This window comes from Mastomys coucha, unplaced genomic scaffold, assembly GCF_008632895.1.
Source record: "Mastomys coucha isolate ucsf_1 unplaced genomic scaffold, UCSF_Mcou_1 pScaffold3, whole genome shotgun sequence".
Lineage (NCBI taxonomy): Eukaryota > Metazoa > Chordata > Mammalia > Rodentia > Muridae > Mastomys > Mastomys coucha.
This window is the reverse complement of record NW_022196909.1, coordinates 6,649,577-6,665,748: the sequence shown is the minus strand read 5'-3', so window position 1 is coordinate 6,665,748 and position 16,172 is coordinate 6,649,577. Positions and strand designations below refer to the sequence as shown.

Genomic DNA, 16,172 nt, shown 5'->3' with positions numbered 1-16,172 from the left:
ATGCCCACTCTCCATCCTTCTCATGACCACTCTCCATCCCTGTCATGCCCACTCTCCATCCCTGTCATGACCACTCTCCATCCCTGTCATGCCCACTCTCCATCCTTCTCATGACCACTCTCCATCCCTGTCATAACCACTCTCCATCCTTCTCATGACCACTCTCCATCCCTGTCATGACCACTCTCCATCCCTCTCATGACCACTCTCCATCCTTCTCATGACCACTCTCCATCTTTCTCATGACCACTCTCCATCCCTCTCATGACCACTCTCCATCCCTCTCATGACCACTTGCCATCCCTCTCATGGTCACTCTCTTTCTTCCTCCCTGCCCCTCTCATCCTTGCAGTTAATGATGGTCCTTTCCAGGAAGCCTGTCCTTCCATTTAAGGTCCCTTCATATTTAGAGGTCCACATATTACACTGTTCCTGTCTAATGCACCAGCTCCCACCTTGAGGCCTCATTATGGCACTGAGGAATCATTCTCATAAACCTCACGGCTGAATGGAGTTAAGTATCAGCTGTGTGACTTCCTCCATGGTTTGCTTAACACTAATTGTGCACCATCTCTGAGAGATGCATTCCCCTAGACCTTTTCTCCCTTTCTCTAATTCTCACTTCCCAGAAACACAGTCACTCTCCTTCCTCAACCTGTTTATTATTATTACTTCATTATTATTACTATCCTCATTATTATTATCATTATTAATTTTGCTCCAGAAACTTGATTCACTTGTCTTTGTTACATGCTGTACAACCCTTGAGGGATCAATCCATTCTGAGTGAGTAATTTCCATGCAGTGGCTGGAGATGGCGTGGCTCAGTAGCTAGAGTGTTTCCTTGGCGTGCAGGGAGCCCTGAAGTTCAGTCTCCAGCAGAGGCTAAACTGAGCATGATGATATAAGCCTGTAATCCCAACGCTTAGTGGGTAGGAGGGACAGGAAGATGGAAGTTCAAGGTAGTCCTTAGCTGGACAATGAGTTTGAGACCAATTGGAGCTATATGAAACCCTGTTTCAAAGAAACAAGAGTTCCAGAACCACTGGCAGATGTGATCAACTTCCCTCACAGGAAATTGTTGCATTTCTAAAATACAACATGCATCGTCTTTCGCATGCAGAGTTATAGGATATATATATATATACATATATATATTATATAATATATATAATTTTTATATATCCCATACATATTTATAACATTATATATCCATGTATATTCATATATATTCCATATATATCTTTTTCCCACAGTGAACATAATATTTGTATAAAAGAAAAAGAATGTGTTTTTTAAGAAGCCACCTTTGCCAGGTAATGCTGCTGCATGCCTTTAACTCCAGCACTTGGGAGGCAGAGATAGGCAGAATTCTGTGAGTTCAAGACCAGCCTGATCTACATAATGAGTTCTAGGACTGCCAGAGCTATACAGAGAAACCTTGTCTCAAAAAGAAGGAGGAAGAGGAGAACAATAAGAAGAAGGAGGAGGAGATAATGATGAACTAGGAGGAGGAGGAGGAAGAGGAACAAGAAGAGGAGGAAGGGGAAGAGGGAGGAGAAGGAGGACACATGCCTGAATTGGTCTTTCTACTAAAAGGCACTAAAAGTCTTTCCACGAACCCGCCACAGCTGTTCCATAAAGAAAAAAAAAAACAACTGACTCACCAGGGGCATCACCACATAAGCCACACAGATGAACGAGGACACCAAGAGGAAAGTGAGCATGGTCTTCCTTCTTCCCACCCTCTTCAACCAGATGCACAAAAAGACATAGGCCGGGATTTCCATGGCACCTGTCATTGACCCAGAGAGCCCTTTGTGAGACTACTGCCCTGACCCACCGGCACCCCAGGCGTCAGCCCACCACCAGGAGGAGCCTGCAGCCCGCTCCATGCTCCCCAGCACCTGTCGAGCCTCAGTACGATTCACCATGTTTTAACTCACTAGCATGACACAGTGTTTCCCTTGAGACCACTAGTCTGACAAAATCCACCCAAACCCTTTACACCATCCTGGGAGTCAGCTCACTAGGACCCTGCATGCTGCATAGAAGTCTGGGAGTCAGCTCACTAGCACCCTGCATGCTGCATAGAAGTCTGGGAGTCAGCTCACTACACCCTGCATGTTGCATAGAAGTCTGGGAGTCAGCACACTAGGACCCTGCATGCTGCATAGAAGTCTGGGAGTCAGCGCACTAGGACCCTGCATGCTGCATAGAAGTCTGGCATCTTGAGTGAATGAAGCGCAGAAAATGGGATTTCTTGAGCTTGGTCATGGTTTATGTAAGACCTCAACAACTACCACCAAGCCAACTGCATTTAACCACCCTAACTTCTGCCACCTATCTCTAACCATAAAAGTAACGCGACGCCAGTTTCACATAGCTATTAGTACGGATAATACTCCACCATCGACAAACCCACTTCAACAGCTCCCTCATCATTGGCATTACAACCAATCAGAAAAAACATCAAGACACTTCCTCTATATTATATATAAACACTACTGTCTCCCACTTCAAAACTATTATTTTATAGTATAATAAACTTCTAAACTTAAAAAAGTGTGGTTTAATTTTTTTATAAAATTAAAGTAGTAAGTTTCTAACAAAAGCAATAACTTCAAAATTAAGAAGATTAACTAGTAACAGCCAGCTAATAGTTTTTTTTAAATGATGGGCTCTCATGCATCCCCAGGCTAGCTTCAAACTCACTGTTTAGCCAAGGACGAGAATGAACTTAAATTTTGATCCCCCTGCCTCCCCTTCCTGAGTACTGAGATGACTCTTAAATCTGAAACTCTTGGATGCAGCTGAGTCCCGGAGCCCCCAGCCTCCTCGGGGTACACTGCACCCCACTTGCTTCTGCTGCCACTTGCTGTTGTGTTGTTCTAGAAAAAAACTACATCATTTCTCAAAGCGTTGTATAGAAGATGGGTAGGCATTTCTTAGAGACTTGTAACATTGCCCAGAAATGCACTCCTTAAAATGATTTCTCTCTTAATTCTTATGGAGTGAGAATAAACAAAAATAGGTGTGTACCTTGGTGAGAAAGTACGATGTCAACAAATAAAGATGCCAAAGCAAGATCTCACTGAGGGTAAGATAAACAGCTGCCCTGCGTCTCCTCAGCCTGCCTCCTCAGCTCACATTTGGTTATCCCAAATTACAGTCTGCTTTATCTAAAATCATTCTAACTTTCACTAAAATTAAACAAACATGACAATGTTAGTAACAGTTACATGAGGGGCTGGAGAAATGGCTCCAGAGGTTAAGAGCACTGGCTGCTCTTCCAGAGGTCCTGAGTTCAATTCCCAGCAACCACATGGTGGCTCACAACCATCTGTAATGGGATCGGATGCCCTCTTCTGTTATGCCTGAAGACAGTGACAGTGAACTCACATACATAAAATTAGTAAATAATTTTTAAACAATAATAGCTGCATGTAATGAAGTTAATTCTACACATTAAGCACATCTGGCATATTAGTTTTTTTACACATTTTTATACTTTAGGCACATTATATCAAACAGAAAATGGCCTTACTCAGAACAGTGTGCCATGAAAAGATCTCATTCTTGCCATGCCATGGAATATTTATATGCATTCATTGATAGAGATGCATAGAAGGAGAGTGGAGTATGAACCAGCCACACATTCTACAAGTTACCTACTGGGAGTAACTATGAGTTAGGAATTGAGGAAGGAAAGAAGCAAGGGAAATGGGGGAAGAGAAGATGGGGGGGGCCCTTTTTTTCAGACAAACATGACACACATCCCATAATAGAACAACACTAAAATCTCCGTCACCAATGTTGTTCCCAGCTTTGAAAGATAATCAGAACATGGCAGATACTTGACCTCAAGGGTCGTAGGTAAACACATATTTGCACTTACCCACTAGGAGGAGGTAAAGGGGTTCATTTTCTTTTCTCCGAATAGCCTCCATGGTAAACAAGTAGTATCCCAAATTTGCCGTGAACCAACCCAGCCAAACGATGAGGGTCATCTTTGCGACATCCAGGTTATAAAACAGATCTGCTAGTCTGTGCTTTCTAACGCCCTTGGGGCTTTTGTCAGGGGACCTTGTCATATCTAGTGATAAGAGTTCTACCAGGTCACAGGATCTGGACTGATTCCACACAGCCATGGCATCCACTGTGCCTTGTGCTTCTTTGTATCTTCCTTCTGAGAGAAGCCAAAAGGGAGTCTCTGGAAGCATCCAGCAGCACATGATGAAGGGGGAAGTCAATATGCACAGGGTGATCTGATAGAGCCACCACGTGCTCACCAGATAGCTTGCCAAAGCCACCAACATGGCTCCAATAGCAAAGAAGGTATTCAGCTGCATGGATGCCCATGTGCGAGACTTCTTGCCGATGATCTCCATCACATAGACAAAGACCACCACAAAATAGCCACTTGCAGCCTGAAAGAGAAAGGTAAGGAGACTTGGTGATGATGGTGCAGTACAAATGAGGGGTCTGAGCTCTCTGCAAATCCATTTCAGTGAGAAATAATCTCTCTTCTTTAACCAGGTCCTCTTTATCTTTCTCGACCCTCCCTACCTGGGTTGCAAACTTCAGAGGCTATTTATGATGAAAGTATTTGATGCCATTTGGCTTAATCTCTAATAAAGTTCCACTACAAGAGACTATTCTCAGTTTCTTCTGAAAGCACATGTCTTTGTATTTAAATGCCATTCTTACATCTGACTTGTCAATTAGGGTCAGGACTTTAAGGAGATTAAAGGTAGACTCACTTAAAACATTATTTTAACAGGCAACAACAACAAAAATAAACAGATTGGATTTGATCAGCCATTCTGTGCTTCAAAAAATTCTAGCAATAGAGTAAAAGTATAAAGACCACCTTTAGAATTAGAGTAAATGTGTGTGAATTGCATTTTTGGCAAAGGATTATACAGAGAACTCCTGAAGCAAAACAAAACAACATAGAAAGAAAATACAATTCAGTTCAGAAATGGACAAAGGATTTAAGTAGGCACTTCACAAAAGTTATTGACATCACTATGAAGTAGATACAGATCAGATCTATGGTGACATGCCACCTCACATCCATTAAGATAGCGCCTAGGTGCTGGAGAGATGGCTCAGCAGTCTTACAGAGGGCTGGGGTTTGACTCCCAGTGTCTACATGGAAGTATCTACATCCCAGAATCTCATCTGTTAACTCCAGTTTGATGGGGCTTTAATGTCCTCTTCTAGCCTCTGTGGGTATTGCACACACGTGGCACATAGACTTGCATAGGCAAGACACCATGGACATAAAATAAAAATAAAAATATGTTTCAAAGACATCTGCTAAAAGAAAAAAAACCAGAAAACAAATGCTAGGAGATGTAGAGAAATTGGAGTTCTTGTGTGCCACTAGTAGGAATGTAAAAATGGTATAGTCTCTGTGGAAAGCAGTATGACAATTCCTCAAAACAATTAAAAATACTTCAAGATCAAGCAATTCCACTTCTGGCCTACAGACTGAGTTCCAGGACAGCCAGGGCTACACAGAGAAACCCTGTCTCTAAAAACAAAAGGAAAACAAACAAACAAACAAAGGATGGATTAACTTTTCACAAAGTGAAATAAGAGAGTTGCAAATGAATAAGTTATACTGTAGCTAGTAGTGACCATCATACAGACAAAGTGTCCTGCTTATGTGTGTGGGGGAACTGTGGGGGGGTTGTGGGGGGAGGAAGGGGGGTAGTTCAGGGAAGAGAAAGAGCAAATGATCATTTAAGAGCCAAAGAGCTGTTCTTGTAAGTAGCAAGCTTTGTGAGATATAACTTACCGCAACAGAAACTGGGTAAATTGTTTATTTTGAAAACAATGCTATTTTGCCATTGTTGTTTTATTTGTTTATTTATTACTACACAGCCCAGGATTGCCTCCAACTTTACATCATCCTGCCCAGTGTTGAGAGTATATAGCCTTCATTATCATCCCTGGCTAGAATATGCCTAACTTTAATTTGGCAAAACTCAGATTATAAAAACAGTATGTCCTGTTGGAATAAACAAAAATCAAATCAAATGATAGGTTCTAGGTGGTCATGGTGCTACACGCCTTCCATCCTAGCACTGGGGGAGGTGGAGAGAAGTAGACCTCTGTGGGTTCAAGGCCAGCTAGGGCTGCATAGAAAGACTCCATATCAAAAACTCAATAACACCATAACAAATTATCACTTGAGGAGTGGTTGCAGAGATTATATTTTTTTCTTACAACAAAAATAGAAAAGTTGCCAGGCAGTGGTGGTGGTGCACACCTTTAATCCCAGCACTTGGGAGACAGAGGCAGGAGGATTTCTGAGATTTCTGAGTTTGAGGTCATTCTGGTCTGCAGAATGAGTTCCAGGACAGCCAGGCCTACACAGAGAAATCCTGTCTCGGGAAAACAAAACAAAACAAAAACAAAAAAACAAAACAAAAAAAAAAAAGAAAGAACGAAAAAGAAAAGTTAATGGGTTTGTGAACATCCTGGCTGGTTTGCTGACACAAACCAGAGCCATCAGAGCAGAGGGAGCCTCCCCTGAGGAAATGCCTCCATGAGATCCAGCCGCTGCTGCAAGGCGTTTTCTCAATCAGTGACTAATGTGGGAGGACCCAGCCCGTGGTGGGCGGAGTCATCCCTAGGCTGTTGATCCTAGGTTCCATAAGAAAGTAGGCTCAGGGGCTAGAGATAGCTCAGGGGTTAAGAGCACTGACTGCTCTTCCAGAGGTCCTGAGTTCAATTCCCAGCAACCACATGGTGGCTCACAACCATCTGGGACAGAAACTGATGCCCCCTTCTGGTGTGTCATAAAATAAATAAGTGAGTCTTTTAAAAAGTAAGAAAATAAAAGGAAGCAGACTGAGCAAGCCATGTAAAGCAAGGAGGTAAGCAGCACCCTCCATGGCCTCTGCATCAGCCCCTGCCTCCAGGTGCCTGTCCTGACTTCCTTTGGTATGGAAAGCAATGTAGAAGTGTAAGTTGAATAAACCCTGTCCTCCCCAACTTGCTTCTTGGTCATGGTGTTTCACTGCAGCAATAGAAACCCTAATAAAGACTGTTAGGTTTTGGTTTTGGTTTGGTTTGGTTTTTTGTTGTTGTTGGTGGTGGTTTTTTGGGTTTTTTTTGGGGGTGGGTAGAAGTAGTTTGTTTTGGCTTTCGATTCAAGGTTACAGTTCATTTTAACAAGACGGTTCGCAGTGGCAGGAACTTTAGACTGCTAGTCACATCACACCCACAGACAGGAGCGCAACTAAAATGGGTGCAGGCACGCTTACCTGCTTGCCCTCAGCTTTAATCGTCAACCCAACAGGGTCTCAAGTCACTTGGGAAGAGTCTCAATAAGGGACGTTCTAGAACAGGTTGATTTGCCCGAATGCCTGTTAGTAAGTCTTGGTTACGTTCACTGATGTGGGAAGACCCAGCCTAAAAGTGGGCGGCACCATTCTCTACGCTTGGGTCCTGCACTGAATAAAAGAGAAGGTGTGTAGGTGTTGCTTTCATTGATGTTTCTCTGTGCCATTTTCTGTCACTGTGGGGGCTTGAACTCCATCCCATGGAACCCAATGGCTGTCCAGACAAGGTGTGGTTGTCTCAAGTTTGCAGACTATAAACTGTGGCTCAAAGGGGCGAACCTGTGCTCAAAGGGAGCAAAGCCGGTATTCATACCCACTCCTGTCCAGGGCTCTCCCCTGCACTCTGTAACTCACACAGGCTTTCTGTCTCTTCATTCTGCAATGTCATCCTGCAATGACTTTAACAGTACCCTTTACCTGTCGGGTGTGTGCATACAGGTTCCGAATGGACTGATAAAATCACTCACTCGGGAATAAGAGAATGCTCTCCTAACTACGGGATACAGGCCATGCACCAGCAGAATCAAGCAAAATCCAAACCAAAACTAAACTAAAGGAGTTAAATTTAACATGCGATATGTTCAACTCACCGTCACAAGGAAAAAGCGCACCACCATGAAGCTGAAATAATCAAATATAAAGAGGGAAGCGATCCCAAAGAAGAACACACCGATGCTCGTGCACCACAGGGCCAATCGCCTTCCAAACCTGAAAAAGGGGAGGACAGCGGGGGACTCTGAGGGAGCCGCCACGGTTCAAGTGGCCCGTACAGTTCATAAATGGCAAACAATGTCGGCATTATGTATTTGATTTCAGATATGCATGCATTGTAAACAAATCGCGATTTCACACCCATCTTCAGGAGACCAGCCCTTCAGTGTGGTGGGCCTCTGGCTGAGCTGCTACTATGCACACAGACCGAGCACTGGGCGGAAAGAAGGCACGCGCCTCTCCTCTATTTGCTTATTTTCTCTGGTAGCAGAGATTCTACCAATCAAGGCAGTGGCAGTTCTAGTTACCCCCCACCCCCTTTAAAAATCGATCCCTGGGGCCTGAGAGACACTTCCTGTCCTCCTCAATTCTGGAAACCGCCAATCCATTTTCTCTCATTTGCTTGTTTGGGAAATTTCATATAAAAGGAGTAAACAACAAATGGCCTGTTGTCTGCCGTCTTATACATGGCAGCGTGTTCTCATGATTCACATGTCACAGCATGACTCCTTTTTCATGGCTGAGTTATATTCCTCTGGGAATATATGTTTTTTTTTTCTGTTTTCAGTAAACATACACTCGGCTTCTCTTAATGCTGCTCTGAGCATTCGTGAACAGGATTTTGTGAGAACTTGTTTTCAACTCTCCTGGGTTTATTCACTCTGTTTGCTTGTTTGTTTGTTTCTTCCAGACTGTTATCCAAGATGGCTTTCCTGGTTTTCCCACCTCACTAGCAATGAGAGTCGCAGTTTCTACACATCCTCACCAGGACCTTCCAGTGAGTACGAACCACCATCTCACCACGGCTTACATCCCAGTGAGTACGAACCACCATCTCACCACGGCTTACATCCCAGTGAGTACGAACCACCATCTCACCATGGCTTACATCCCAGTGAGTACAACCACTATCTAACCATGGCTTACATCCCAGTGAGTACGAACTACAATCTCACCATGGCCCCAACATACATGTTTCTAATGATTCACAGTGTTGAAAACCTTTTCAGGGCTGGAGAGATGGCTCAGTGGTTAAGAGCCCTGACTGCTCTTCCGAAGGTCCTGGGTTCAAATCCCAGCAACCACATGGTGGCTCACAACCATCCGCAATAAGATCTGAGGCCCTCTTCTGGGGTGTCTGAAGACAGCTACAGTATACTTACAAATAATAAATAAATAAACCTTTAAAAATTTAAAAAAAGAAAAAGAAAAAGAAAAAGAAAACCTTTTCAGGTGTCTGGTGGCCATCCATACTTGTTATTAAAGAACTATCCATCTCTTGTGAGCTTTTAAACTAATTTACTTGGTTTTTTTTTAATGTTGAATTTTAAAAGTTATCTATATTGTCCAAGTGTGTGGCTCATGCCTTTAATCCCAGTAACTGGGAGGCAGAGGCATGTAGCTCTTTGTGAGTTCAAAGCCAACTTACTCTACATAAATGAATTCTACATAAATTCTACATAATAAATAAATAAATTCTACATAAATGAATTCTAGGGCAGCAGGGCTGTGTAGAGAGATCCTCTCTCACCACTACCACCTCCCCCAAAAAGAGTTATATGTGTTTTGGATACAAAATCCTTGGCATATATAGAACTTGAAAATATCCTTCCCCCTGTGAGTGATCTTTGACAAATTGTTTTAAGGAGATAGATATAAATACGAATGGATGTATTCTAGCCAGTAGGTTTACTTGGGACTGAAAAGGACACACAAGCACATAGAGACCTGTCATAGGAAACTGCCATGGCCACATTCTTCGTCTTAGTTAGGATTGCTGTCGCTATGATGGAGCACAATGACTAAAAAGCAAGTGGGGGAGGAAGGGGTTTATTTAACTTATGCCAATGTGAACCACAGCTCTGTTCATCCCTGAAGGCAGTCAGGACAGGAGCTCAAACATGGCAGGATCCTGGAGGCAGGAGCTGATGCAGAGGCCATGGAGGGGTGCTGCCTCCTAGCTTGCTCCCCATGGTTTGCTCAGCCTGCTTTCTTATAGAACCCAGGACCACCAGTCCACAGTGGGCTGGGCCCTCCCACATCAATCACTAAAAACTGCCCTACAGTCGGATCTTACATCCTCCCTCCTTTCAGATCACTCTAGCTTGTGCCAAGTTGACATAAAACTAGCTAGGACAACTGACCTCTTGTCAACTTGGCACACAAATATACAAAGAGACTACGACAAGCCAGCTAGTCAGATTTTCATAGTCACAGATATTATGGCCTAAGGCCACCTGTCTTTAAAATCAAGTCTATTTAAAGAAAAAAATTATAGGAATAATCATTACCCATCCAGTGGCTATGTGTCCAAAGTGCTTTCTTCTGTATTATTCTTTTCAAGAAGGCTTTGGGATGAAATGATTTTGTGGGGCATAAGTTTATAAACTAGCATTCCAAAACAAATGAGTCTGTTTTCCCAGCAAGCACAGCTAATCGGCATACAGGCAGCATCAGAGGCCAGGTGGGCGGCTCAGTCAGCCATCTTACCACAGTGTCACTTTGTGTGCCTAACTGATGGATCAGCAGGAGGGTACCCATTAGATGGGAGGTATGAACATAACTGGGGCTTTGGGCATAAAGCTCTACCCTCCAGGAAACCCAGACAGAAAGTTGAACACTACACCATGCAACAGGGCTAAATATTGCATTTTTACCTGTCAGAAAGGTAGCTAAAAGTAATTGATCCCAGGAGCACGCCAAATATAAACAAGGGCTGGATAATGCTGGCATACCATTTCTGGTCACAGACCAGGTTGAAACTTTTCACCACAGAATTCCTCCACTTGCTCTGATCATAGACGTAGCCATCAGAGCAAGGACTGTCACGCTTATAGCCACTGTACTCATAGCCCAAATGGGACGTGTTCTCCCTCCACATCCTGCTACATCTCGTGAGCTCCCAGATCTCCCCATCCTGCAGCTCCACCATAATGTGACCTTTGTGCTCTGGAGACCTCAGGGCCAATATGTCCTCCAACCTCCAAGCAGATACGTTGTGGAAAACAGCCTTCCGCACCATGCCTGGGGGCTTGCACGCATGCTCAGGGATAATTGACATTAACACAGAAGACAGATAGTGGATACCACAAGAGATGCTCTGGTAGGCACATACAAGGTACAGGACCTTCTGGAAACTGTAAAAAAGAAAAAGAAAAAAGAAAAAAAGAAAGGGCTAGTTACTATTTCAGGCCTATCATTGGGAAAAGAACACAAGTAAATATAAAAGGTTCCCATCAGATTGGCCTTAATATACTTATATGCGTATGGATAGGTAAATACAGAGATAATTACAGATCTCTCTCTCTCTCTCTCTCTCTCTCTCTCTCTCTCTCTCTATCTCTCTCTCTCGTGTGTGTGTGTGTATGTGTGTGTGTGTGTGTGTGTGCGTTTTCAAGTACATTCACTAAGTTTTAGTTCCACGCTCATCTTATTAAGTCATTCCAACACCCAAGTTTGCAAGCTAGTTCAAGTGTATTGGGCAAACAACCTTTGCCTAGCAAGCAAGTCATCAGAAAGCCAATTTCACTTAAGAAAAACTTCCTATTTACTATTTTTTTTTCAAACCAGACATGAGAATATCTCCACTTTTCAACAAGCAATTAGAGCACCACGTGTCACCATTTCCCTTGAGAATAATGAAATCGTCGGCTGCCCTTAGAAGTCGGCAGCAAGTTTGTTCGTTCGGTCAAATCCTTGACAGGAAAATATTCTGATGTCTTGGAACCCAGTGGCCTCTGAGCCTCTAACTGCAAGACAGTGAGAGCCTGGCTGTTCGCCAGCAGGCAGTTGGTTAAAGTTACAGGCAGCACACACAGAACAGCCCTGGGGATGCGGAATCCTGTGGTGTGAAGTCTTTTACTCAAAGAGCAGCAGTGTCCGGTCAAGAATGCATCATTTGGAAAAATGAAATCTCAACTGAGAAAATGGCATCATTTTGGCCTGTAGGCATGTCTGTGGTGAGTTTTCTTAATTTGACTAATAGGGGAGGGCCCCTTTCACTGTAGACAGTGCCACCCCTGGGCAGGTGGTACTGGGATCATATAAGAAAGCAGGCTGAGCAAGCCACGGAAGGCAAACCAGAGAGCAGCATCCCTCCATGGGCTCGGCTCCAATTCAGTTCCTGTCTCTGGATTCCTGCCTTGAGTTTTTGGCTTCCTTCAGTGGACTAGGACCCAAGCAAGATATGGAAGCCAAATAAAGCCTCCCACACCTGCCACACAAGCACAAGGACATGGGTTCAGATCCCCAGCTCCCACTTGATAAGCCGGATGAGTCAACAAGTACCTAGATTATCAATGTTGGTGGGTAAACAGAGGATCCCTGAGGCTTTACTGGCCAGGCTCAGCCTCTAAGTGAGCTCCAGATTCTGTGAGAGACCCTAACCTGAAAGGTACGAAGGAGGAGCTGGAGAGATGGCTCAGTAGGTAAGGGTGCTTACTGCCATACAAAAAGAGCAGAGTTCTCTGTCCCACTACCAACATCAGAGAGCTAGCAAAGGGCATTAACTCAAGCTTCAAAGGACTAGGACAGCCACTCTGGCCTTGTAGTACACACACACACACACACACACACATACACACACACACACACCAACCAAGCAACCAAAGAAGACACCCAACAGCTGACCTCTGGCTTCCACATGCTCACGAGTGAGCACATACAGATTCACACACAAAATACAGTTAACTCAAAAACAACAATAGGACCAACTAGAACAAATGGAAAAAACATGAGGTGGCATCTACCAGGCACACTGACCTCCCTTTCTGCTGGAAGCACTTGGCCCTCCCCTCCTGCGAGCTGCTTCCCAGGGCCACCCCCTGCGTCCCGCTTGCCATCATGGGGACTTGGAGAACCAAAGCAAGCCAGAGTTTATGATGGAGGGACGTTTACATTCATCACTGTGGCCAACTACCAGTCATTTCTACAAATGCACTGACCCCTCCCAGGGTCTGACAGCAAGGACAACAGGGGACAGTGGGGAGGGGGGATTTGCTGGGGACAGCAGCACCGCCCTGTATGGTGCCCGAGTAACCCTGTGGTACAGATTCTGTTCCTGACAGTCTCCCTGGAGTCCATACTGGCCTAGGACTCACTGTGGAGGCCAGGCTGGACTCAAGCACTCAGCAGTCTCCTGCCTCAGTCTCCCAAGGGCCAGGATTATAAGCACCAGCCACCATGCCCAGCTACTGAGTGGTTTCTAACCTCCAACGTAACTAAACACTAACTTCTGTGATTGCTTTAGTTAGCTCCTTAAACACAAGGAGAAAATAAGACATTATGACCATCTGCCTTGTAGGTGAGTGTCTGTAGAAACCTCAGGTAACCTTTTCTTTTTATTCTTTTCTTTTTACCTTTAACCTTTTCACTTTTTAACCTTTATTTTATTGAACGGATATCCATGTGTATCTGTACGCCATGCATGTTGGATCCCCTGAGATCTGAGTTACAGACGGTTGTGAGCTGCCGTGTGGGTCCTGGGAATTGAACCTAGGTCTTCTGGAAGAGCAACCAGTGCTCCTAACCCCTGAGCCATCTCTCCAGACCCCTCCCCCTTTTTAAATGGTATCTTCCTATGTAGCTCAGGCTGGCCTGGAGCTTCCCAGCACTAGGACTACATACTGGGAACACTTCTAACTGCAATATGTATTTCTACAGTTATTTTTAAACATCCAAGGTACATTATTAACCCAAGTTTTCAGATGGGGAAGTGGTAAATGAAACATTCAGGCCCGTTATAGTTTATAATGTGAGAGCTGATCCTCCATCCCTATGTATGTCTGCTATGGGTCTTTTGACCACACAACCTCCATTTCCCAGTCATTCAAACGAGGATTCCAACATGTCTTTTGCAGTGAGCATCAAATTAAGGGATGCGTGCATGCGTTGGGTATCTATATGAAAACAAAGGCTAACCATCATGCGGGAAACCCTGCCAGGCCCAGCTGGAGAGTGTACTAGGGTGCACATAGGTATTCATCCTGGACACTGGAAAAGAGCGCGGCCGGGCTGGACGGTTTTCTGTACCCGGAATCATGCCTTCCAATCGTGTTTTTTTGTATTTTTTTTCCAGTTGGTGGTTTACAGAGCACCCCAAATCCCAGCTGTCCTGAAGGGACACAAATACTGCCTGCACCTGCCAAGTCCATGCAGAGTCCAGCGCCTCCTGTGGCCAGTGGCCAAAAGGACAAGCCAGGCCATGGGCTGTTGGACAGACTTCTGCATGCATTGGTCAAATAGGGGGTTGAGAAGCTGTGGAACCCATCCCAACCGACAGAAACAGACACCTCAGCGTCCGGATCACGTGCCACCCCACTCTGGCTCCATCTCCTCTTCTGCCTCCCTACCTGCCGAAGTGTCCCACATGGTCAAAAATCAGCTCCACGTTGCAAGACTCCATGTCTGGGTGGAAGAGTCGAGCGCCCTGGACTTGGACACCGCACCGCACCCTCCTGGCCGGCCCGCGTCCAGGGATGCCCCTGCTGGGGCGGCCTCCCGCCTACTTTCCCAGCAGCCCAAGCGTCTCAGGGATGACGCGAGAGGCGCATCCTGCTGCTCCATCGCCAGTGCGCCAACCCCTGCTGGATGCTTTCCCACACCCTGCACGCTGATCTCACAATGCCACGATCCAGGGAGGCGTCAACACTTCTAGAAAGTTTAGGAAATGCAGAGACCCTAGCTTGGTCTGGGGACTTCAAAAGCACCCCATCTTCAGCAGGACACGCCCTTGCTTCCTAAACTTTCATGCTTACGAATCCATTGTGTGGTGGGTTTTAAGTACACATTTATTACTCCACTTCCGGAGACTCAGCCGTCCTGAAGTAAAATCAGGAAATGATTTTGTTGTTGTTTCATGGAGCGGGGATGGGTGGATGTGGGTGGGTTGTAAGTCTATTTATATATCCATGTTGCTTTGTTTTGTTTTGTTTTGTGATAGTGTCTGGCTATGTAGCCAAGCTGGCCTGATCCAAAGCAGGAGCTTCCTGCCTCTGGCTGCTGTGGCCACCGGTCATCCTCCAACTCTGGCCTCTACAGGCACCTGCACTGAGGTGCACGAATTCACCTCATATAGACACATACACGATTCCAAAAGAGAAGAAACTTTGTCACAGTATCTTTCTCTGCCCACCCCCATGCTTACCTTCTTCAAACAGCATTTCTCTAAAAATATACTTTTTTATTAATTGAGAATTTGATATATGCATGCAATGTATTTTGATCATATTCACCCCTTCCTCCTCCCAATAATTCCTCCAGGTCCATCTCCCCGCCCCTCTCTAATGTGTCCAATTTAGTGTCCTCTTAAAAATAAAAATAAACACACCACTAGTCACATTTATGCTGCCCGTGGGTCCGCCTACCAGGGTCCACACCTTAAAACTCCCCAGAAATCAGCAACTGTCACTCACTCCTCAGTCAGGGCTCAGAACTGATGAAGACCTCCCACTGCATATGGAAATATTTCCTAGCTTGATCTTATGCAGGTCTTGTACAAGGATCGCAGCCTGCTGGTGTACAGGGATCGCAGCCAGCTGGTGTACAGGGATCGCAGCCTGATGTACAGGGATCACAGCCGCTGTCGCGTTGCTAAGTATGATGGTCTTGCTCCTGACCTATATGTACATCACACATCCACACTAACAAAACATCCTGATCTTTCAGAGATTCACAAGATCAAGTCCCAGCATCCATACAGAGTGGCTCATAACCAACTGTAACTCTTGTTGCAGGGTATGATGCCTTCTCTGTCCTCCATGGGCACCTGTACTCACTTGCACATACCAACACACACACAGGCATACACATAATTAAAAACAATTTTATTAAGACAGAAAATACATTAATCTATTATCCAATCACCCATGCATCCAAGCAGAAGGCAGATTTCCCCCCCTTCTATGAAGGTTTAAATGACAAATGTCTCCCAAGATTAGGTATTTGTACACTGGGTCCCTATCTCTAAAGGCACTGTATGGGAAGGCAGAGTTAGTTTCTTTCTTTTTTTCTTTCTGTTGTTCCTGTGGGGGTCAAGGAGTGGAGTAGAGTGGGTGGAGTTGAGGGCGAGGACAGGGTCTCACATAGCTTAGGCTGAGCTCA

The 16,172-nt window shown here is 44.9% G+C and overlaps 1 protein-coding gene across 9 annotated transcripts in view; it reads right to left on the bottom strand.

Moving 5' to 3' along the window:
• Positions 1-16,166, bottom strand: part of Slc22a16 (solute carrier family 22 member 16) — a 37,340-nt gene extending 21,174 nt beyond the window's left edge. For 5 of the 9 annotated variants that reach the window (XM_031347490.1, XM_031347491.1, XM_031347485.1 and 2 more), the window contains exons 1-5: positions 14,212-16,166; positions 10,730-11,209; positions 7,952-8,069; positions 3,899-4,430; positions 1,668-1,795 (exon numbers count right to left, since the gene is read on the bottom strand). In XM_031347490.1, coding sequence (XP_031203350.1) covers positions 1,668-1,795; positions 3,899-4,430; positions 7,952-8,069; positions 10,730-11,209; positions 14,212-14,300 — 1,347 coding nt within the window. In that variant the 5' untranslated portion in view covers positions 14,301-16,166. The remainder of the gene's footprint in view (positions 1-1,667; positions 1,796-3,898; positions 4,431-7,951; positions 8,070-10,729; positions 11,210-14,211) is intronic. The other 4 variants (XM_031347487.1, XM_031347492.1, XM_031347486.1 and 1 more) reach the window with 4 other exon arrangements.
• Positions 16,167-16,172: the final 6 nt, after the last annotated feature.